This window comes from Phyllostomus hastatus, unplaced genomic scaffold, assembly GCF_019186645.2.
Source record: "Phyllostomus hastatus isolate PE091 unplaced genomic scaffold, TTU_PhHast_1.1 phas_scaffold_200, whole genome shotgun sequence".
Lineage (NCBI taxonomy): Eukaryota > Metazoa > Chordata > Mammalia > Chiroptera > Phyllostomidae > Phyllostomus > Phyllostomus hastatus.
In genome coordinates this window covers 11,408,119-11,431,677 of record NW_025334016.1, presented here as the reverse complement: position 1 = coordinate 11,431,677, position 23,559 = coordinate 11,408,119, and the positions used below count along the sequence as shown (strand labels likewise).

Below are 23,559 nucleotides of genomic sequence, written 5' to 3'. Positions count from 1 at the left end.
CTGGGAATATATCCTAAGAAACTGCCCTGGCTGGTGTAGCTCAGTGGATTGAGCGTGGACTGCGAACCAAAGCATCACAGGTTCGATTCCCAGTCAGGGCACATGCCTGCGTTGCAGGCCACAGCCCCCAGCAACTACACATTGATGCTTCTCTCTCTCTTTCTCCCTCCCTTCCCTCTGTAAAAATAAATAAATAAAATCTTAAAAAACAAAACAAAACACTAACTCGAAAGAACATAAGCATCCCTATGTTCATTGCAGCATTATTTACAATTGCCAAGATATGGAAGCAGCCTAAGTGTCTATCAGTAGACGAGTGGATAAAACAACTATGGGACATTTACACAATGGAATACTACTTGGCCATAAAAAAGAAGAAAATTTCACCCTTTGTGACAGTGTGGATGAACCTGGAGAACATCATGCTAAATGAAACAAGCCAGTCAGAGAAAGACAAATACCATATGATTTCACTTATATTTGGAATCTAATAAACAAACTGAATTAACAAGCAAAATACAGAGCCTTGGATACAGAGCAGGATATGACAGTTAAGGAGGGAGGGAGATTAGCGGGTAGAGAGATCAAGCAAAAAGGAAAAAGGACTTATAGATACGGACAACAGTGTGGTGATTGCAGGGGGGGAGTGGGTATAAGGGGACTAAATGGTAATGGAAAAATGCAATAAAAATTCAACATTCAGAAAAAATATATAGGAAGATTAATATGAATGTAGGTTACCATTGCAGCACATTTTACAATTATGATGAAAATAACAAGGAACATAATTATAATGACTTCACCAAATTATTATTTATTAGTTTGTTTGAAGGTTTAGGTATAGTAAGTATGGAATGCAGAATACAGAACAGATACAGTCTCTTCCCTCTCCCCCTGTCCACCAGCAATTTTCAGAGTCAAGAGGCTGGCTGACAGTAGAACAATTCTTGACATTTATATAGTACATTTGCAGAAGGCCTTATAGTATGTTATCAAATCCACCTGCCACCCCTTGTTAAAAATATCCACATTTTAAAAATAGAAAATAAAAATTTAATTCTGTTATATCATTGCCTCATTTTTTGGTAACTAGATTGAAATTTCAGCTCCAGAATTTTTTAGTTGTCTTCCAAGTTTCCTCCAGTAGGAAAAGTCTGTCACTTATCCTACATAAGGATTGGGAGGAATTCCTTTGACCCCCAGGCCAGTTATCTGTTAAAAAAAGAGAGAAACCATGATAAAAAGTAATTCACAAGCATTATTCAAAAGCATTTTCATGATTTATATTATATATTTAGCCACCTATTATTCTTGTTTTATTTCCTATCATACAAAGGAATTACTTGATTAGGTAATTATGATTTAATTGTTCACACAGGTAATAATCATTTACAACTAACTTGGATTTAAAACTGAATTTATTTCTATTATCTTCCCAGCTGTTGAAAAAGGGATTTGAATCAAATGATTTCTACATTTCTTTTCAGCTCAAAAGGTCTATAATTTTTATAGGCGTTTGGTTCATTGCAGAAAGTTAAAAAACCCCAGTAATATTCCTGTGACATTAAAATAATCAACTAATCTTATAAATATGTCTCAAATACTGGTTTTCCAAGACCATTCTACTGATTCATAGAATTTCAGCAAACACTACTGAAGTAAAAAATATTTTTAATAACTGTACAAAGGAGTCTAAAAATATTGTCCTGAACTTCAGATAATTTTCAGTCTAGAAAATCTAAAACGTTTTTAAATCTAGCATGATGAAATTACAATGCTAAATGGAATTGTGTTTTGGAAGTATGAAAAAGCACTGATCACTCAGTTGCTTATCCAAGGATCTCCCGCTTCACCCTTAAAAGAAGTAGCCAGATCACCTTGAAAATTCCACCAGCTTTAGGTTGCTGTAAAAGATCCTCAGGATCCATTCCATGACGGGCACAGGTCACATACATTTCAGAGTAAAACTTCCCTCCAAAGCAGCATGAGGTTGTTTTATCAACAGGCAGCATCACAGTTTGGAGTCTTTTCCCTAGATCACCAAATATTTTATTTAAAGTCTACTGCTAGCAAATTTCCAACCTGTGAAAGCTTTCAGGACCCCTTGCAGAGCAATAGAGAAGCTTAAAGAAGATGGTGGAAGTCTTGTATTTAACCTACCTTCCCTGATAATTTATTTATTTTTGAGCAAAATGACTTATATGTACAGGAGAAGGAGTTCTGACTATAAATTTGGGCCTATATCTTTGGCCTTTATTTCTAAAATTATACAGTTGGAGCCTTTGAATATATTGCTGTCTAACTTTATTAGTAATGAAGTTTCTGCAGTCCCTAGTGTCTGGAGTTTTCTAGACATGACAGTGATTTCCCATTATGCTGTGGGCTTACCTGTCTGAGGATCTAAGCGAATCACTCTTCCTCCATTGTAACAGGCTACCCAGAGCTTCCCCTCAGCATCGATACACATTCCATCTGGGATTTGTTCTTCTTTCTCCAGCTTGTAAACACTTCTGCGGTTGGCTATGGTTAAAAAGGGAAGGGAAGGGAAGGGAAGGGGAGGGGAGGGGAGGGGAGGGGAGGGGAGGGGAGGGGAGGGGGAAGGGGAAGGGAAGGGAAGGGAAGGGAAGGGAAGGGAAGGGAAGGGAAGGGAAGGGAAGGGAAGGGAGGGAAAGGGAAAGGAAGGGAAGGGAAGGGAAGGGAAGGGAAGGGAAGGGAAGGGAGGGGAAGGGAGGGGAAGGGAGGGGAAGGGAGGGGAAAGGAGGGGAAGGGAAGGGAAGGGAGGGGAAGGGAGGGGAAGGGAGGGAAAGGGAGGGGAAGGGAAGGGAAGAAAATGAAAAACAGTTCTGACCGGCATGGCTCCATTGGTAGGGTGTCATTCTGGTCTGATTCCTAGTCAGGACACATGCCTGCGTTGTGGGTTAGGTCCCTGGTCAGGGCACATATGAGAGGCAACAGATCGATGTTTCTCTCTCACATTGATGTTTCTTGCCCTCTCTTTCTCCCTCCCTTCCCCTCTCTCTAAAAATAAAGAAAATCTTTAAATACACTCACATGCTCCAAAACAACAGGTCACTCAATACTGAGCATCAAAGAGCAATCAAGCTGATTATAAATACTGATCACTTCTGCTTATCCAAAGTCTGGTGTATGGGCACAGCAGGCAGGATGATTGAGAAGGATTCCTAACTCTACAAAATGTCCAGAAATGTGAATGGGCATCCCTCAACAAAGGATTTTTACCACATGATTTGGGGTGGATTCATTCCTTTTAGTTTGGGCACAGACATGTCTGTCTGAGCTTTCAGAAGAGAAGAGAAAAAAAGAAGCAGAATTTTAAATAAAATACCAATGGATCTTTTTGATGCTGACCTGAACTGAAGCCCTGCATGCCCGCCTCAAATATACTTCAATCTGCAATTAGACCTCTGCTATTTTATGAGTTCTGTTTCTACCCAACTGAATGCTCCATAATCGCCTTATCAAAACTAAATATTGGAAGTGTTTCTTTTTGAAAGGAGAAGTGTTCTGAAACCAACTAAGTGATCTTAAAGGGTGAATCATAGTATACACAAAACAAACATCAAAATCCAGAGGAGCTTTACACTACAAAATGCAGGTCATTACAGTAATAAAATTGGGGTATTTAAACATGTTAAAACCATGTATAAGTAAAACAGTAATAAAAAAGAGCACTGCTTATTTCTTTTTGAAAATTATATTCTATTGATTATGCGATTACAGTTGTCCAAATGTTTCCGCCTCCCCACCCCCTTCACTCAGGACCCTCATGCAATCCCCACACCATTGTTCATGTCCATAGATCAAGCATATAAGTTCTTTAGCTACTCCATTTACTATACTGTACTTTACATCCCCATGGCTACTCTGTAAGTACCTATTTGTTCTTCTTAATCCACTAACTTCTCCCATTCTCCCCCACACCCCTCTCATCTGACAATCATCAAAATGTTCTCCATATCCATGACTCTGTTTCTGTTCTTCTTGTTTGTTTAGTTTGATTTTTAAATTCAATTGTTGATAGATATGTATTTTTGCCATTTTATTGTTCATAGTTTTGACCTTCTTTTTCTTAAATGAGTCCCTTTAGCATTTCATATTATAATGGTTTGGTGATGATGAACTCCTTTCGTTTTTTTCATGTCTGGGAAGCTCTTTATCTGCCCTTCCATTCTAAATGATAGCTTTGCTGGGTAGAGCAATCTTGGCTGTAGGTCCCTGCTTTCCATGACTTTGAATATTTCTTGCCAATCCCTTGTGGCCTGCAAAGTTTCTTTTGAGAAATCAGCTGCCAGTCTTATGGGAACTCCTTTGTAGGTAACTAGCTTCTCTTCTCTTGGTGCTTTTAAGATTCTCTCTTTATATTTAACCTTTGGCATTTTAATTATGACATGTCTTGGAGTGGGCCTCTTTGCATCCATCTTGTTTGGGACTCTCTGTGCTTCCTGGACTTGCATGTATATTTCCTTCACCAAATTAGGGAAGTTTAATTTCCTTATTTTTTTCAAATAGATTTCCAATTTTTTGCTCTTTCTCTTTTCCTTCTGGCAGTCCTATGATGCAAGCATTGGGCTACCTGAAGTTGTCCCAAAGGCTGCTTACATTATCTTCATTATTTTGGGTTCTTTTTTCTTGTTCTGATGGGTTGTTTTTTGCTTCCTTATGTTCCAAATCATTGATTTGATTCTTGGCTTCATCCGTTTAACTGTTGTTGATGGGGGACTCAAAAGTTGGAAAATTTTAGTTTAAGTAATAGCTAATAAGCTTAGTAATCAATGCAAGTAAAAGCTATTGTTCCAGGAACTGAAGGTATGACCCACCCTGACTCCAGGAGATCATAAGCAGCTCCACCTTTGTGCCTCAGGAAGGCTGCAAGCAATTCAAGATAGTATCTGGGCCATTGTGCTCCAGAGTGAGATGCCCACTACCCAGGACACAGCTAAAGATTACTGCCCAGAATGAGAATGCTGCAGGTTTTTTAATCTAATTAACTTTTCCCTGAATTCTAAACCCCTCACCTATACTTTGTCCTCCTTATAAAAAGAGCCATTTTAAAATGGAATTAAGACGGTTTGTTAGGGTCCCTGCCATCCTCTCAGATTGCTGACCATCTGAATAAAGTGCCCATACAGATTCAGCCCTGGCTGGTGTGGCTCAGTGGACTGAGTGGGGGCCTGTGAACCAGGGGGTTGTTGGTTCAATGCCCAGTCAGGGCATATGCCTGGGTTGCGGGCTGGGTCCTCAGTTGGCTGTGTGTGGGAAGCAACTGATGGATGTATCTCTCGCACACTGATGTTTTTCTTCTTCTCTTTTTCCCTCCCTTCCCTTCTTTCTAAAAATAAATAAATAAAATCTTTTTAAAAAGATTCAATCCCTATAACTGCTTACTGGGTCCAGTAGGTGACAGGCAGCATGAACAGCAGATTTTCTGGTTTGTTTGCCTGTAAATTGCTCTTTATTTCAATTAGTGTATCCTTTATTTCTGACTGGGTCTTCTTTATGCTGCTGAGGTCCTCGCTAAGTACCTTGAGCATCCTTATAACCAGTGTTTTGAACTCTTCGTATGATAGATTGCTTATTTCCATTTCATTTAACTCTTCTGGAGTTTTTATTTGTTCTCTCATTTGGGTCATGTTTCTTTGTCTCCTCATTTTGGCAGCCTCCCTGTGTTTGTTTCTATGTGTTAGGTAGAGCTTCTTTGACTCTGTGTCTTTGTAGCATGACCCAATGTAGTAGGTGTCCTGTAGGGTCCAGTGGCACAGCCTCCCCTATCACCCAAGCTGGATACTTGAGGTGCTCCCTCTATGTGGTCTGAGTATACCCTCCTCCTATAGTTGAGCCTTGGTTGCTGTAGGTAGGTCAATGGGAGGGATTTACCCATGCCAGTCAGCTGTAAGGATTGGCTATGACCACTGACCATCAACCTATGCTCTCTTTGTAGGATTAGCTGTGCAGGGGCAGGGTGGTGGTGCTCCAATGTGGCCTGTAGTTGTTCACTGGTTATGCAGGCTCTGGGGTTTCCCAGGTGGTACAGGCCAAGGTCAGCCTCCCACCTCATGTTTTGCCCAGGGTCCCATTGCCTGAGGCAGAGAGAAATCTGAGAGGGCCACTACTTGTGCTCAGCTTGGATATTCTCAGGTGAAGCTAGGCTGCAAACCTAGGCTGACTGCTTTTAGTGTTGTACCTGGGACCACTTAGCAAGAGGTACAGGGGCTGGGGGCTCACTGAGGCTGGGTGTTGCTTGTTTGAAAGGATTTAGGAAGTTGTGAAGTATGAGCCAGGACCAGCCATTCATATGGAAAAGTCACTGTTACCAGCTATAACTTGGGTGGGATGGTGTCTCAGGGTATCTCTAGGTTGGGACAAACAGTGTTAGCCAGGTTGATGGAATCTTATAATGGCACCTGCCTACCAGCTATGTGGCCCTGCCTGACTTTCTGTGTAGGAAAAAGCTGGCCCCCAGCTCTTGCCTTGATGCCAAACATTTCAGATTCTCCCTATATTCCACTAGTGCCTTTCAAGCTGCTACCCTGGTCCTGGAGTTCAGAGGGTGTGCGTCTAAGCAAGTTCATGTGTGGGTTGTTCAAGAAGAACTGCTTGGGACTATAGAAGTTTCTTCCACTAACTCAAGCCCTTTTGGTCTTTGCAGCCAGAAGATATGGGGACTTATATTCCTGGCTCTGGAATCCTGGGCTGGGAGGTGTGGTGTGGGGCTGGGACTCCTTGCCCCCAAGGTATCCCTCCCAAATTTTTATCCACCAGAAGTGGATGTGGGACTAGTCCATTTGATGTCTCCACACTCTCCTACTGGTCTGGGTGGATGTGATTTTTTTAACTCTGTAGTCACCAGACTTCCATTCAACTTGATTTCTGATGGTTCTGAATCAAGAGCACTACATATTTCAAAGCAAAACAGCTGTTCTGGAATGTTTTATCTGTGATTAAATCTACACAAGAATATTGTGATATTTTTCAAGTCATTTAATTATTGGTTTTGCTCTTGTGGTTTGGCACCTTTCATGAAACAGTTTCAAGTACTCCCTTCTTAAATTCTTCTCAATGATTCCTTCCCTTGCAGTTTCCAACTATGGGTCATTTAGAGCCCATTGATGGACTTGAATAATCTGTAACTACTTTTTTTTACTTTTCCATTTAAAAAATTATTAATTTGTCTCTGAGCACTTGCCTATAGTTAACTAAAGTGAAAATAAGAAATATCAACCCCAAATTCTAAACTTTTGCTCCTCTATCTCATTCTACTGTATATTATTTGCCTTTAGGCACCTCCTGGTAGAACAGGATATATTTATAGTGAGTCTCTTTCTAGTGATGGTGGCAAGAAAGAGGATTAAAGTTCTATCCATATTATGCCAACTGTGGCCACATTTAGCTGTGTTAAGAGCCATGGCTTGACTGGCATCTCAGTCAAGTCTCTGTAATCATTACCATACTGGGATAATAACACTGGAAAGCTCTCTGTTTGACAAATTTGACCTTCTCACACGAGTGGAGAAACAGGCAGCTTACTAATGAGCAGTATTAAGAAAAATGATGAAAAAAATACATACAGATCTTTCCTGTTTGCAGGTCATAGTCAAAGGCATCCACTGAGTAGGACAGGCTGTCAATGTAATAGAAGATTTTGTGGTCCAGGGACCAATCCAAACCATTGGAGATGTCCACCTGGTCAAAGTACTTTTCCACATGGTGGTCAGGAAAGAGGGAGTACAGGGACCCTTGGTGCCGTTCTAGAACTGCCGGGGCTGTTTCTTCAGCCATGGTGCCTACAGAAATCAAAGATCACTGAGCTCAGCCCCACAGCATCTTGCCCATGGCAATAACACCTTTTCTCACCAGAGTTTCTTCCCATGATTAAAGTAAGGAATTTATACAACCCCAATCAGGGTCCTATTTTTAAAAATTTAATCTTTATTGTATTTTTCCATTACCATTTAGTCTCCTTATACGTCATTCCCCCCAGCAATCACCATACTGCTGTCCATGTCCATGAGTCCTTTTTCTTTTGCTCAATCCCTCCACCCCCTAACTTACCCAGCCCCCCAGGTCCTATATTTTTAAAAAATGACAACTACCTTGCTTATAATGCAAATCAAAACTACACACATTCTAGTTCTAAATAAGGAGTACATGTGCTCCTACTTCATTTTCTTCCACTGAGCACAACTACACAACTATACAACCTGAACAAAATGTATGGTATAGCTGTTTGAGAACTTTGAAAAACAAATATTAGGAAGCTCAGGAAAGAACACCAGAAATTGAACTGCCACCTAGTTGGTGGTGAGTTCTCCATTTTATCCTCCAGTATGTCCCAGCTTGAACTCAGTACAGCCTGAAAATTGCAAGTGAATACTGTGGTGCAGACAGACAGAGATCCAAGAGAAACCCTCTAGATCTGGTTCAAGGAGCAGAAAAGGAAACTCCTGAGGTTCAGAGAGAGTAGGAGAAATCCCCTGGTAATTTTCTACTCCCTTTTCTCCATTCTGTCACACATTGGTCCTGAGGCAATTCTGCAGCAAGGGGTAGCAACAGCAGAGTGTCCAGCAACAGAAAACTATAGGAATCAAAAGTCTGAGGGAAGGGGACATTCTTCTTCATTTGGTGAAGCTACAGTTCCAAAAGGGCAGAGCCAAACAGGTCTGCTTTTATATTCTGTCTCTCTCTGTCCTCCTGCCACTTGATCCTGGAGGCAGCACAATCACAGGGATGGGTGGTTTCTGGTTGGAGGAATAAAAGGAGAGCTCAGGCAAACTGGAAAGTACCTGGAGATAGTGAAGATGGATGCTGCACAGGAATGCAACCCCACAGAACTGTCTGTGATCTTCTGGACTCATCTTCTATTTGTACATGCATGGGTCTGATTCTAATTAGCATACCAAGGACTGAGAGTGGTACTGTGGGTAGAATTCCTTCTACATCTCAGACTGACCACTGAGTGGTATGCATGTGGGACAAATCCTAACGGCATCTAACAGAAAGCAGGTTGGGACTTGTGGTCTGAACCTAAGCATACAGATTGCTTGCTAAACTAAATACACAAAAATTCTCCATAGGATTTAAACAAGACTCAAGGTCTCATAATATAATAGTAAAAATGTCCAGGATACCATCCAAAATTACTTGGCAACACAAAGAAGCATGAAAATCTCAACTCATATAGAAAACAAGCAACAGATGCAGAAAACAAAATGGTACAGATGTTAGAATTATTTGACAAAGATTAAAGCATCTCTTATCAGCAATTTGTAAACAGTCTTGAAACAACACTCAGAAAATATCACCAAAGAAATAAAAGATATAAAGACTAATCAAATGAAAATTTTAGAACTGAAAAATAAAATAACTGAACTAAAAAATCTCACTGGATGGACCCAATATCAGAAAAAAGAAGACAAAGGAAACAATCAGTGTATCTGATGGTAGATCAATAGAAATTGTCCAATCTGAACAAAAGAGATAATAAAGACTGAAAAAAATGAACAGAACTTTAGAGACTTGTGGGACAACAACAAAAGGGTTAACATATATGCCACTGGATTCCTAGAGAAGAGGAGAAAGAACAGAGGGCCAAAAAATATTTGAAGAAATAATGGCTCAAAATTCCTCAAGTTTGTAAATTAAAACCACAATGAGATACCACTTCACACCAGACAGAATGGCCATCATAAACAAAGCAACAAACAACAAGTGTTGGAGAGGTTGTGGAGAAAAGGGGACCCTAGTGCACTGTTGGTGGGACTGCAGACTGGTACAACCACTATGGAAAGCAGTATGGAACTTCCCCAGAAAACTAAAAAATGGATCTGCCTTTTGACCCTGCAATTCCACTGCTGGGACTCTATCCTAAGAATACTAAAACACCAATTCAAAAGAACCTATGCATCCCAATGTTCATAGCAGCACAATTTACAATAGCTAGATGCTGGAAGCAACCAAGATGCCCATCAGTAAATGAATGGATCAAAAAACTATGGTACAAGCCCTGGCTGGCGTAGCTCAGTGGATTGAGTGTGGACTGGGAACCAAAGTGTCCCAGGTTCGATTCCCAGCCAGGGTACATGCCTGGGTTGCAGGCCATAACCCCCAGCAACCGCACATTGATGTTTCTCTCTCTGTCTATCTCCCTCCCTTCTCCTCTAAAAATAAACAAATAAAATCTCAAAAAAAACCCAACTATGGTACATTTACACAATGGAATTCTATGCAGCAGAAAGAAAGAAAGAGCTCCTACCCTTTGCAACAGCATGGATGGAGCTGGAAAACATTATGCTTAGTGAAACAAGCCAGGCAGTGAAAGACAAATACCATATGATCTCACCTTTAACAGGAACCTAAATAACAAAACAAAGAAACAAGCAAAATATAACCAAAGACACTGAAATAGAGGACAGGCTGACGGGGACTGGAGGGGAAAGAAGAGGGAATTTAAGGGGACAGTGGGAAGGGTTCACAGGAACAAACTTAAAGGACACATGGTCATAAACTAAGGGGAGGGTGGTAATGGGAGGGAAGTGGGGAGGGTGGGAGGGGGGACTGGATTGGGAGTAAAAAGGAGAAAACTGTATTTGAACAATGATTAAAAAATAAATAAATAAATAAATAAATAAATAAATAAATAAATAGAAAAGCAAAAAACTATAGGTCCAAAAAGCTGAGCAAACCCAAAACAGGATATATCCAAAGAAACCTATACCCATATACATCATAATCAAATTTCTGAAAACTAAAATAGAAATCCTTGAGATCAATGAAAGAAAAATGACATAATAAAATATAGAGGTATAATGATTTCAATGACAAGTTTTCATGAGAAAACATGGAGGTCAGAAGGAAATGACATATTTTTAATTTGCTGAAAAAAAGTGTCAACCTAAAATTCTATATTCAGTGAAAATATCCTTCGCCCTGCCTGGCATAGCTCAGTGGATTGAGCGCGGGCTGCGAACTAAAGTGTCTCAGGTTCGATTCCCAGTCAGGGCACATGCCTGGGTTGCAGGCCATGGCCCCCAACAACCGCACATTGATGTTTTTCTCTCTCTCTCTCTTTCGCCTTCCCTTCCCTCTCTAAAAATAAATAAATAAAATATTAAAAAAAGAAAATATCTTTCAATAATGAGGGTGAAATAAAGACATCCTTATATAAAGTACAACTGAGAGAATTCATAGCCAGTAGACCTGCTTTAAAAGAATTGCTAAAGGAAGTTCCTCAGGCAGAAGGGAAATACCAAAAGGAAGCATGGAACATAAGAGATGAAAGAAGAGCAATAGAAACAGTAAACATATGAGTAAGTATAAAAGACTATTTTTACCTTTAATTCTTTAAAATTTTCTTATTGTGAAAGTGAAAAGTCCACTTTTGGCAAAAACTACATTTTCTGATGGGATTTTCAGTGTATGTATATAAAGACAACTATAGCATAAAGAGGTGATTACCAACTAACGTGGTAAAATATTGGTTCTAGATAGACTGAAAAGTTAACTATATATTTTGCAACCCCTCCAGCAACCCTTAAAAAAACTATACAAAGAGATATAGAGAAAAATTACAATAAATAAGTGAAAATTAATTCTAAAAAGTGTTCAAATAACTCAAAAGAAGGAAGGAAAGGGGAAACAGAGGAACAAAAAATACAGAGTGAAAGAAAACAAATAATAAAATGGGAGATCTAAGTCAAAACATATCAATAATTACATTAAATGTAAATAATATAAATACACCAATTAAAATAGAGACTGTGAGAAGGAATTAAAAAAACTTACTTCTCACCTGAGTATATGTTTATTGATTTTAGAGAGAGAGGAAGGGAAAAAGAAACATTGATCAGTTGCATACTGTACATGCTCTGACTGGGGATCGAACCTGTAACCTTTTGGCGCACAGGATGATGCTCTAATCAACTGAGCCACCTGGCCAGGGCCAGAAGGAATGTTTGAAAAACTCCAACTATATTGTCTACGAGAAACTCACTTTAAATATAATAATATAGGTAGCTTAAAGGTAAAAGGATGGAAAAATATATACCAAGATTTCCGGCCAAGATGGAAGCATAGGCAGACACATTGTGCCTCCTTGCACAACCAAAAGAAGTACAACAACAATTTAAAAACAAAAAACAACCAGAACTGACAGAAAATTGAACTGTATGAAAGTCTGACAACCAAGGAGTTAAAGAAGACACATTCATCCAGACGAGTAGGAGGGGCAGAGACAGGCAGCCGAGTGGGGAGGACTCATGGCAAGGCAGTGGCTGGCAGACCCAGTGAGGCGGCCGATTGTAGAGTGGGGTGTGCAAGGCTGCAGCTGGCCAGTAAGGCAGCAGCTGGCGGACGCGGTGAGGTGGCGGATTGTGGACTGGGCAGTCCCACATTACCATGCAGATAAACTGGGAGAAACAACTGGGGAGCAGGAAGGACTGCACAACCCAGAGCCCCAGTGTAGGGAAATAAAGCCTCAAACCTCTGACTGAAGACACCTGTGGGGGTTTAGGTGGCAGGGAGAGACTCCCAGCCTCACAGGAGAATTTGTTGGAGAGACCCATAGTGTCCTAGAGTGTATACAAACCCACCCACCTGGGAATCAGCACCAGAAGGGTCCAATTTGCTTGTAGGTAGTGGGGGAAGTGACTGAAAACCAGCAGAGAGCGAGCAAGCACCACTGGTCCCTCTCAGACCCCTCCCACACATACAGCATCACAATCCAGCCACGTGGGTTGCCCCGCCCTGGTGAACACTTAAGGGTCCACCCCTTACTACATAACAGGTGCATCAAGACCAAAAAAAAAAAAATACCCAAATGAAAGAACAGATCAAAATTCCAGAAAAAATACAACTAAGCGACGAAGAGATAGTCAACCTATCAGATGCACAGTTCAAAACACTAGTGATCAAGATGCTCACAGAATTGGTTGAATTTGGTCACAAATTAGATGAAAAAACGAAGGCTATGCTAAGTAAAATAAAGGAAAATGTACAGGGAACCAATAGTGATGGGAAGGAAACTGGGACTCAAATCAATAGAGTGCACCAGAAGGAAGAAAGAAACATCCAACCAGAAAAGAATGAAGAAACAAGAATTCAAAAAGAATGAGGGGAGGCTTAGGAACCTCCAAGACATCTTGAAACGTTACAACATCTGAATTAAAGGGGTACCAGAAGGAGAAAAGGAAGAGCAACAAGTAGAAAAGTTATTTGAACAAATAATAAAGGAGGACTTCCCCAATCTGGCAAAGGAAATAGACTTCTAGGAAGTTCAGGAAGCTCAGAGAGTCCCAAAGAAGTTGGACCCAAGGAGGAACACACCAAGGCACATCATAATTATATTACCCAAGATTAAAATTAAGGAGAGAATCCTAGAAACAGCAAGAGAAAAGGAGGCAAGTTATCTACAAAGGAGTTCCCATAAGACTATCAGCTGATTTCTCAAAAGAAACCTTACAGGCAAGAAGGGGCTGGAAAGAAATATTACAAGCCATGAAAGGCAAGGACCTACATCCAAGATTACTCTATCCATCAAAGCTTTCATTTAGAATGGGAGGACAGATAAAGTGCTTCCCAGATAAGGTCAAATTAAAGGAATTAATCATCACCAAGCCCTTATTAAATGAAATGTTAAAGGGATTTATCTAAGAAAAATAAGATAAAAATATGAATAGTAAAATGACAGCAAACTCACAATCATTAACATCCATGCTGAAAAGAAAAACAAAAGCAAACTAAGCAAACAACTAGAACAGGAACAGAACCACAGAAATGTACATCACATGGAGGGTTATCAACAGGGGAGTGGGAGGTGGAGAAAGGGAGAAAAGGTACAGAGAACAAGTAGCATAAATGGTAGGTAGAAAATAGACAGGGAGAGGGTAAGAAAAGTATAGGAAATGTAGAAGCCAAAGAACTTATATGTACAACCTATGGATATGAACTAAAGGTGGGGGGGTGGGGGGGGGGTGGGGGGGGGGTGTGCAGGGTGGAGGGGAGTGAAGGAGGGAAAATGGAACAACTGTAATAGCATAATCAATAAAATATATTTAAATATATATATACCATGCAAATATCAATCAAGAGAAAAGTAGAAAGGCTATGTTAATATCAGAAATGTTATATTAATATCATACAAAGTATATTTACAGCCAAGAAAATTACCGGAGGTAAACTGGACTACTACACACTGAAAATTCACTAGGGAGGGATAGTAATTCTGAATGTTTGTGCTTAACAACACAGCTTCTAATACACAATGCAAAAGTTAGAACTGAAAGGAGAAATAGACAAATCCACAATACTAGTTGATGTCAGCATCCCTCTCTCAGTAATATATACAAGTAGAGAATCAGCAAAGAAATAGAAGAACAAGTATTGGAGAGGTTGTGGAGAAAAGGGTACCCTAGTGCACTGTTGGTGGGATTGCAGACTGGTACAACCACTATGGAAAACAGTATGGAATTTTCTCAGAAAACTAAAAATGGATCTGCCTTTTGACCCAGCAATTCCACTGCTAGGATTATATCCTAAGAACCCTGAAACATCAATCCAAAAAAACCTATGCACCCTAAAGTTCATAGCAGCACAATTTACAATAGCCAAGTGTTGGAAGCAACCTAAATGCCCATCAGTAAATGAGTGGATCAAAAAACTATGGTACATTTACACAATGGAATTCTATGCAGCAGAAAGAAAGAAGGAGCTCCTACCCTTTGCAACAGCACGGATGCAACTGGAAAGCATTATGCTAAGCGAAATAAGTCAGGCAGTGAAAGACAAATACCATATGATCTCACCTTTAACAGGAACCTAAACAACAAAACAAAGAAACAAGCAAAATATAACCAAAGACACTGAAATAGTGAACAGTCTGACAGTGTTCAGAGGGGAGAGGAGAGGGAATTTCAGGGGAATTTCAGGGGAAAAGAGGAAGGGTTCACAGGAACAAGTATAAAGGACACATGGATAAAAACTAGGGGCACGTAGAAATGGGAGGTAGGAGGGGAGGGCTGGGTGGGTGGGTTGTGATGGGAGATAAAAAAAAGAAAAAAAAGAGAAGTGAGATTATGGACACAAAAAAAGAAATAGAAGAACTGAGCAGCATCAACCAACTGGATCTAAGGACATTTATAGAACACTCCACTCAACAGCAGCAGAATACAAATTCTGCTCAAGTGTGCATGGGATATTCACTTAGATAGACTCGAGTGTGCAGAGCAAAGTTTGACTCTAAGGAAGAAACTGGAAAGCTCATTTACTTTACCAAGCTCCATCTGAAAGAAGAGTGAGTTAGAGGATAATGGACTAAAACTGGAAAGCCTGAATAGCAAGCAAGACATGATAAATTATCCCTGCTGGAAAGAAGGATGCTCATATGGCAGTTTCTTCCTATAGGGCGGTTGGGTTTGTTTCATTAATATTCCTCCCCATTATCTGCCTCAGAAGCTCGTTCTTAGTGGGAAGGAACAACCTGGGGCATTGGTTTATACATTGATAACCAGCAGTGCGCACAGACAGGTCAGACTTTGGGTGTGGTGACATCTCCAGAGTACTACCTACTCTCTTGAGACTCCATCTAGACTATCAGATGGCCCTACCCTTTTCTGGTCCAGAGACACCTCTCAGCACCTGCTTAAAGCTATGAACTCTCTAGAAAAATATTCTCAGGTGTTTCTGGCAGAGCCACACAACCAGTATATATCTCATAATGATGCCTACAATTTTGAGGGGTCTCCTGAGGGCACAGGTTAAGAACTGGGGGCCCCAGGATAAAAACTCAGGCCTGTGAGGGCATCTTTATTTTGTCTCACAAAGTACCACAGAACTGTAAACTTCTAGCCATAATGGAGTGAGAAAATCTATTTCAACAGGAGGTGAAGTATCCAATTATATTTCTTTACTCTGCAGAAATTACTGGCAGAAGGGCTTCCAACAAATTTTCATCTTCAATCTGTCAACCTGTCCTGGACTAGGAAGATGGGGAGCAACCCACAGCCAGCTTCTCAGATCTTACCTACCTTTCCATGTTGAAAGCATACAGAGCCAGGACAGCATGATGGATAATGGGAGAGGGCAGTGTGGGGAGGTGAAAACAGCAGGGATTTAGAATCAACTTCAGCTAATTTATAGGGTTGTTATGATGAGAGATAAATGGGAAATAGCTATGAAATGTATTATTTAAGTTCAAACTGCAGTTGAAATTCATTTAAAGCTACATATAAGCCATTCTTCAACCATCACAGTAAGGATTGGTTCAAGCGAGAATCATCAAAGAACGTAAAACCTAAGTGAGAAATTTTAATGAGGACTGGGGTATTTGCTAGGATATAAAGTATTTCCCCATTTTGTAGCCAGCACCAAGATGGCCCCTAATGGTCCCTGACTCTCAGTATTCATACCCTTGTACAGTTCCCTCCACCATTGCCTGTGTGACCAACAGCACATGGCAGAAATGATGCTATGCCACTTTCAACATTGGTTATAATAAAACTAGCCTCCATTTTGGTCCCTCTGTCCCTCCTCACTCTCTCATCACCAGCTTTGGGAAAAGCCATGTTCTAAGTAGCCTTATGAAAAGGCCCACTTGGTAAGGGATAGAAACCAACCCCCCACATGAATGAGTTTGGAAGCAAATCCTCCAGGTTCCTTAAGAGACTCAAGACTCAAGCCCCAACCAACAGCTCAACTGCAATTTCATGAAATAACCTTGAACTAAAACCACCCAGATTCTTGACCTTCAGAAAGGGTGTGAGGTAATCAATGTTTGTTATTTTAAGCTATTATATTTCAAGGTAACTTGTTACATGGCACTAAATAACAAATCCTACAAAATGTTTATAAATTGCAATGAGATAATAACTGTGCAGCAGGGAAATTCGAGAAGACTTTGATTGGGTGATCAAAACTAACATTAGCAATTAGGGACAGATGGTATCCAGAAGGGATACCCCAAGAAGGGAAGAATATCACCTATACAGTATTCTAACCATGAATGTATAGCACCAATCCAAACATAAGGAAACATTAGAAAAAAAACATAAAAACATGAAGAACATGAGGACTGTTGTATTGAAAAAATGGGAGAGTTGGGTTGGGACTGTATTCTTTAAAAATGGCAATGCTGCCCTGGCTGGTGTAGCTCAGTGGATTGAGCACTGACCTGTGAACCAAAGGGTTCCCAGTTTGATTCCCAGTCAGGCCACATGCCTGGGTTGCAGGCCAGGTCCCCAAAATGGGACACATGAGAGGTGATTACATATTGATGTTTTTCTCCCTCTCTTCCCTTCTATCTAAAAATAAATAAATAAATCTTTGGGAAAAAATGGCAATGCTATATAGCCCTGGTTGGTTGGCTCATTTGGTTGGAGCAGTATCCCATACACTGAAAAGTTCCAGTCAGAGCACATACCTAGGTTGTGGGTTTGATCACCGGTCAGGGTGCGTATGTGAGGCAACTGATTAATGTTTCTCACATCAGTGATTATTTTTCACATCAATGTTTCTTTCTCTCTCAGATCAATGCACATATCCTTGAGTGAGGATTTAAAAAAATGGCAATGCCATAAAAAACAAAGGCTATATTCTATTCCAGATTAAAGAAGATTAAAGAGACATGACAACTAAATGCAGTACATGAACCTAAACTAGATTCTGTACTGGAAGGCAAAATGCCATAAAGGACATTAAAAATTAACCAAATTGTCAATTAACAAAACTGGCTGGGGTCAGGTGGAGTGGTGGGGGGAAAATGCAGACAACTGTAATTGAACAACAATAAAATAATTAAGTTAAAAAAAAACAAAAAAATGAATTCAAGTTTTAAAAAAACAACTGAAATACAGATAGCATGTTAGGTAAAATACTGTATCAATGTTAAATTTCTTGTTTCAATGTTAAGTTGATAACTGTACTGTGGTCATGTAAGAATATGTCATTTTTCTTGGGAAACTCACACTGAAATATTTTATTAGTAAATGCACATGATATATGCACCTTACTTTCAAATTATTCTGGAGAAAAATTTGTATATGTAGAGAGAACAAATAGAACACAATCTTGACAATAGGTGAATTCAAGTAAAGGGTACACAAGGTGTTTGTATGAATCCTAATTTTTCTGTAAATTTGAAATTATTTCTATTTTAAACATCAACAATACTTCTGTGTTTAAAACTTATTTTAAAAAAACACACAAAAACCCCCTTATTTAAACCACAAACCTACCATACAAATTTTAGTCTCTGTTAGAGACAGAAGCTGAAAGGAATATCTATGAAGTTTTTCTCATGAGATTTTTTTAAGTGATACAAATTACCCAAGTAATAATAAAATAACCCAAGATCAATTATATACAACACTTTTACCACTAAAGCAGTGAGACTTTCTCCCAAGCTCAGTGTAAGTAGGTGCTGAAGATAAACCATACCAGCGAAGTATCTACCAGCGGGATCCACCTTCCCATCATTGAATCGATTGTTTTTCTTGTCTTTCTCTACTGTGGCCAGGACAGTGACTGACTGATCTTCCCAGTTCAAAGCACAGAACTTTGTTCCAATTGTGGCGACATAGCCTCCCAACTGGCGGAGAGCCACAGAGCTGACTGGGGCATCTGCAGAGGCAAAAGCAACAGTCAGGATGTAGCAAGCATCCCAGAGCCAAACAGCACGCTGAAACTATCCTGCTACCTGGCATCTCTAAGAGGATTGCAGTTCTTTTGACAACTGGAGTGCTCTCTTCCTTCTGTTGAATAGTGAAGGCTACATAACCGAGAGTATTTGTTGACAATAAACTCCATGCACTGTTCCTGGACAGCAGGGACAGAAAAGTGAATGAAGTCCAACTCTATTGGAAGCTTCCAATCTAGCAGAGAAGTTGAAACACAGTAGCCACCACACTTTGGGGCAGGCACCACATCAAGTTCAGAGGTGAGATTCCTAATGGGGGTTGGGGGGCGAGGTAGCACCAGAGCAGTTGTCACAGAACAAGAGATGCTCAATTTGCCTGACCTACAGGAAATTCAGAGACAAACTCTGTTTAGTTCTAGCAACAAGGTTTTGTGACAGCCTTCTCTCTCTCCAATAGAGGACTTTCTTTTTTTAAGGGACCCTATTTAATTAAAAATTAAATAATTTAAAGTAAATATTTATTTAATGTAATTAATCAAATAAAGTTCATTTGATTAAAATATTTTATTGGAATGTAATTAAATTTAACTAAAATTTGTGTAATTAAAAATTGTTTCTCAAATCCTTTTTGGAAGTAGGCAGGATAAAAGTAACAAACAGAAATGTAGATGCAGTGATAAAACAGTCACATGTCTTCATTATATTACTATATTTTGTAAATTTAGGTTTTCTGGCTTTAATATATTTTCTGTGTATAAGGAAACTTTTTTTAAGTGGAGAGATTGATTACCATGATGGGCAGTCATGGGAAACAAATCTTATTTAGTGCAAGGTGCTGGGTCCTCGGGTGCTCTGGTAGCAGCTCCCTAAAAGCCCTGTTCAGAAGATTTTGAGCCATTGAGGATCCCAGGGAATGTGCAGGACACTATTAGGCAGGTGACATTTTCATTAGGGATCCCAGCCTGTTGCGTGAGGCTTCTTTTTTTAAATTTATTATCCCAGGGAGTGTGCAGGACACTGTTAGTCAGGTGATATTCTCATTAGGGATCCCAGCTTGTGGCTTGAGGCTTCTTTTTTTAAAAAAAAAATATTTACTTATTTTTAGAGAGGGGGGAAGAGAGGGAGAAAGAGAGGGAAAAAACACCAATGTGTGCTTGCCTCTTGCACACCCACAACTGGGGACCTGGCCTGCAATCCAGACATGTGTCCTGACTAGAAATCAAACCAGTGACCCTTTGGTTCCCAGGTGGGTCCTCAAGCCACTGAGCTACACTAGCCAAGGCATGAGGCTTCTGTTAGCTTTCTAAGTTACTGCTGACACCACAAACCTTTTCCATACTTTAGGGAGGGGTTTGTAGATTAGGGTAAGAATATACTGATAATGTGTGCCTGTTGGGAAACAGACTAGGAAAGGCATGGGTCCCTCTCCTCACTCTGACCTCAGCAGTCAGTAACTTTGTCTCCAGCCTTAGACATATTCATGAGTGAATTAAAAAACAAACAAACTACTCCCTCTCATTAAAAAAAAGGTTTGAGGTCCCCAGTTCTGGGTTGAGAGTTACATAAATGTCTGGTATCTCTTCTCGGGAACACAATAATGAAAACAAGAAACTTCTTCCTCTATGGCTAATCAATGAAGCCCATCCTCTTGGGCCACAGAATGTCATACACCCTTCTTCTGGAAATCACATGGCCATAAGCAGAATCACACTCAAAGGCACTGGAAATTCTGTTGTGAATCCTACTTTGCAGAGTGAATACATAGTCCTGGTTGATGCTTTATAAATCCAAAGCTCTTCTTTTTATATTCAACAAAGGGATATACCTGTTATTTTTTTTTAATGAAACCATTGGTTTGACCCAAGGTAGATAGAAGTCTCCAGCTTTCAATGCTGTTATCTGAAGGTGTTAAGGAAAGATCCTGCGGTGCCTCATTACCAGAACAAAATGGGGAATGCTGCTCCTCACCCGCAGAGGAAGAGGGAAGTATTGATCCCCCAGAATTTACTCCTGGGTTAAAGTGGGAAGACACAGACAGCAAGACAATCCAGAAGTTTTAAAACATATTCAGCACACTTTAACAAGAAGGTCTCAGGGGAATGGCACTCTAGGTAACTGCTCCTCCCAAGGGAAAAGATGGCTGGCTGGGTGGATCTGAGTCTGGCCTTCATTCTTACCCACGGTCACTCGATGAACTTGCTTGCTGAGTGAATCCCACCGGCACACCTTTTTGGCAGGAATATCTACGAAGAGCAGAGAGTTGGATGCTTCTTCCCACACTGGAGACTCACCACACTGGCAGTTCTCAGGCAGGACACACTCAATCTTAACGGAAGACATTGTCATGGGAGAGATCTACTGAAGGTGACAGAGACAAAATGAAATGTAATCTCACGGAGCAAATTTAGCACATCTGTCTTGTGTCTCTGGTAAGCTTTTAGTACAGACTGAGTTGTTTTTATTAGAACTGGAAAGGCTGGGTATAGAACTGGAAAGGCTGGGTACATTTTCCCCAAATCAGAACAAAATATGCAATGTGGCAGGGAGAGATGTATCTGAAAAATAACAGAGTTATAGATGACAGCATGAGACATCTTCAATCAACTTACCAGGGCTTTTTTTCAAGCTATCAGAGACAGAGAGAGCGAGAGCAAGAGCGAGAGTGAGAGAGAAAGAAACACTCCAACATCCACACCTTGGTGCTGGTGACCCTCAGAGAGCCAGCTGCTCAGAGCAGGAGGCAAGGCTGCTCTTTATGTAAGCACACACCCTAGCCCCTAAGGTGGTTGAGGGGGTGGGCAGCTCCCTGATTGGTGGCTCCTCTGGGACTCTGCTGGTCACCTTCTTCTGCTACCCTCCCCATCTGTTGATGTTGATTCACTTCCTTAACTGCTAAAAGGCCAGAACCTTCCCACTTTGCATCTTTTCTGAGCTGCATTTTAAAATATGTTTATCAGTGATAATACACCAAACTGGAATTAACATCCATTTTCAAATTCAGACAATGGAAAGGATGGAAAATAGAACATCATCTGGGCACCCTTGTAGGAACTGACAGACCCTCAGCTATTTGTTGCTGCCTAGTAAGGCACTTCCAGTGCCAGTTTGGCAAGAAGTCTCGTACTCCGTGGGCAAGAACATTCTATGCTGGGACTTTAGGCCAGAGACTTTAACCAACAAACAGGAAGATGCAAAAGAAAAATTATCAAAAGAGTAAAATCATTACGTAAAAACCCATGTGGGAGAGGAAAAAACAGGCAACTCCAAGAGCCTTCTCTTTCCCAAACTCTGCTGCCCTGGTGATTACAAAAATCTCCCAAGTGTTCATCCTTGGGAGAACACTCCCTGGTATCTATCTGATTAGAAGTAAGTGGCCCCACATATGGATAGGCAAATTAATGAGGGCGTGGGGAGGAAAATAACCTATGGTTTAATATTTCCTTCAGTAAACAGCATTTGCAATCTTCATGTACTGTTAAAAATTGGCACAGGCTGTAAAGATCTTCATGCTACAAAGCCCAAGTCAGACAGGGGGCTTTCACAATAGTAGCTTTTAACCCTACACTCAGCTCTGGCTGTTGTGGCCCAGTGGATTGAGTACAGGCCTGCCAACCAAAATGTCACTGGTTTGATTCCCAGTCAGGGCACATGCCTGGGTTGTGAGCCAGGTCTCCAGTAGGGGACCCTGAGAGGCAACCACACGTTGATGTTTCTCTCCCTCTCTTTTTCCTTTCCTTCTCTGTCTAAAAATAAATAAGTAATCTTTAAAAATAAATAACCTCACACTCACTCATGCTGCAAGTCCTGACAAATGTCCCCTTTCTGCCTGGGCTCTTTGTTGCCCCTGGCCCCAAGGAGGGGGTCGTGACTGAAAACGGGTAGTGGGGTAGGGTGGGGGTGGGGAGCGGGGACGCAGCTCCCGCTACTCCTGGGTACCTGTACGGGCGAGGGGCCACTGCGTGCGCTCTCTGGTAGCTCCGCTACGACCTCAGGTGACAGCGAAGCCCTGGGAGGTTGAAGGCAGTCTGAAGGCAGTCGGTGTCCTTCCCGCTGCTGTGGTCAGAAAACCAGACTGAGAAGATTTAGCTTGGGTGTCACCTGACCCGTCTTCTCTAGTGAGGGGGCAGGGAGGCCGGGATGGTGACTTCTAGGTGGCTCAAAGGTCAGGCAGTGGAGCTGGAGGGGGCCTGGGCTTGGGCGGGGATACCCCGACTGAGGGGAGGTGTTTGGCGGGGCAGGGCGGGAGCGGGGGAGAGGGGTGGGACCTGCAAGCCCCAATGCCCTCCGGCAGGGCAGGGAAGTAGGGCGGAGTGAACCTAAGCTGTGGAGTTTGGTCGGATAGCTGAAGTTTCTTTCTGGGACAAAAAGTTGTTAAAATGCCTAACAGAGAGATTGGGTGGAGGGTAAGATCAAACGAACAGGTCAATCAGTAAGGAAAAACCAAAGCAGTTAAACGAATCCTCTCTTCGTAGTGGAGAAGACTCTGATGGCTGGTGGAGAAGACGAAAGGCTTGACTTGATTTGATTTAAAAATCAAGCAGAAAGCCCCTGGCTGGTGTGCTTCAGTGGGTTGAGCGCCCACCTGCAAACTGAAAGGTCGCTGGTTGGATTGCCAATCAGGGCAAATGCCTGGGTTGCGGGCCAGGTCCCCACTTAGGGGCATGTGAGAGGCAACCAATGGATGTTTCTCTCCCTCCCTTCCCCTCTCTCTGGAAATAAATACATAAAGTCTTTTAAAAAATAAAAATCACGCAGAATAAACTATCCTAAATGGCCCTCAGTTTCCCATTCTCCAAGGGAGAGCCTCAATGTAGTCCTGGTCCTGCCATTTCACCATCCACACTTTCTCTAAATAACCCACAAGTTGAAAACATTTTTTAAAAAGTAAGAGAAGGATGTAAACAGAATGGTAGTTG

General features: G+C 41.1%; 1 protein-coding gene across 2 annotated transcripts; it reads right to left on the bottom strand.

The window, feature by feature from the left end:
- Positions 1-788: 788 nt before the first annotated feature.
- RGN (regucalcin) lies at positions 789-22,792 on the bottom strand. Of its 2 annotated transcripts, none has more exons than XM_045860526.1 (7): positions 22,580-22,792; positions 20,821-20,998; positions 18,445-18,627; positions 7,587-7,802; positions 2,389-2,520; positions 1,878-2,032; positions 789-1,212 (listed from the first exon to the last, which is right to left on the bottom strand). In XM_045860526.1, exons 2-7 carry the CDS (start codon positions 20,987-20,989, stop codon positions 1,162-1,164), a joined length of 906 nt encoding a protein of 301 aa, XP_045716482.1. In that variant the 5' UTR covers positions 20,990-20,998; positions 22,580-22,792; the 3' UTR covers positions 789-1,161. The 2 variants fall into 2 exon arrangements, with proteins under 2 accessions (XP_045716482.1, XP_045716481.1); XM_045860525.1 differs by having other exon boundaries at positions 20,821-21,001; positions 22,580-22,791.
- Between the last annotated feature and the right edge of the window lie 767 nt (positions 22,793-23,559).

What these genes read in the sequence shown, in the direction of transcription:
- RGN (XM_045860526.1), bottom strand. Translation starts at nt 20,989, where the DNA reads ATGACAATGTCTTCCGTTAAGATTGAGTGTGTCCTGCCTGAGAACTGC. An exon ending in CCTGCAAACAGGAAAGATCT is followed by an intron (nt 2,521 to 7,586) that starts GTATGTATTTTT and finishes TTTTAACCATAG; the next exon opens with CCAACCGCAGAAGTGTTTAC. An exon ending in AAGCTGGTGGAATTTTCAAG is followed by an intron (nt 1,213 to 1,877) that starts GTGATCTGGCTA and finishes TTTTTTTAACAG; the next exon opens with ATAACTGGCCTGGGGGTCAA.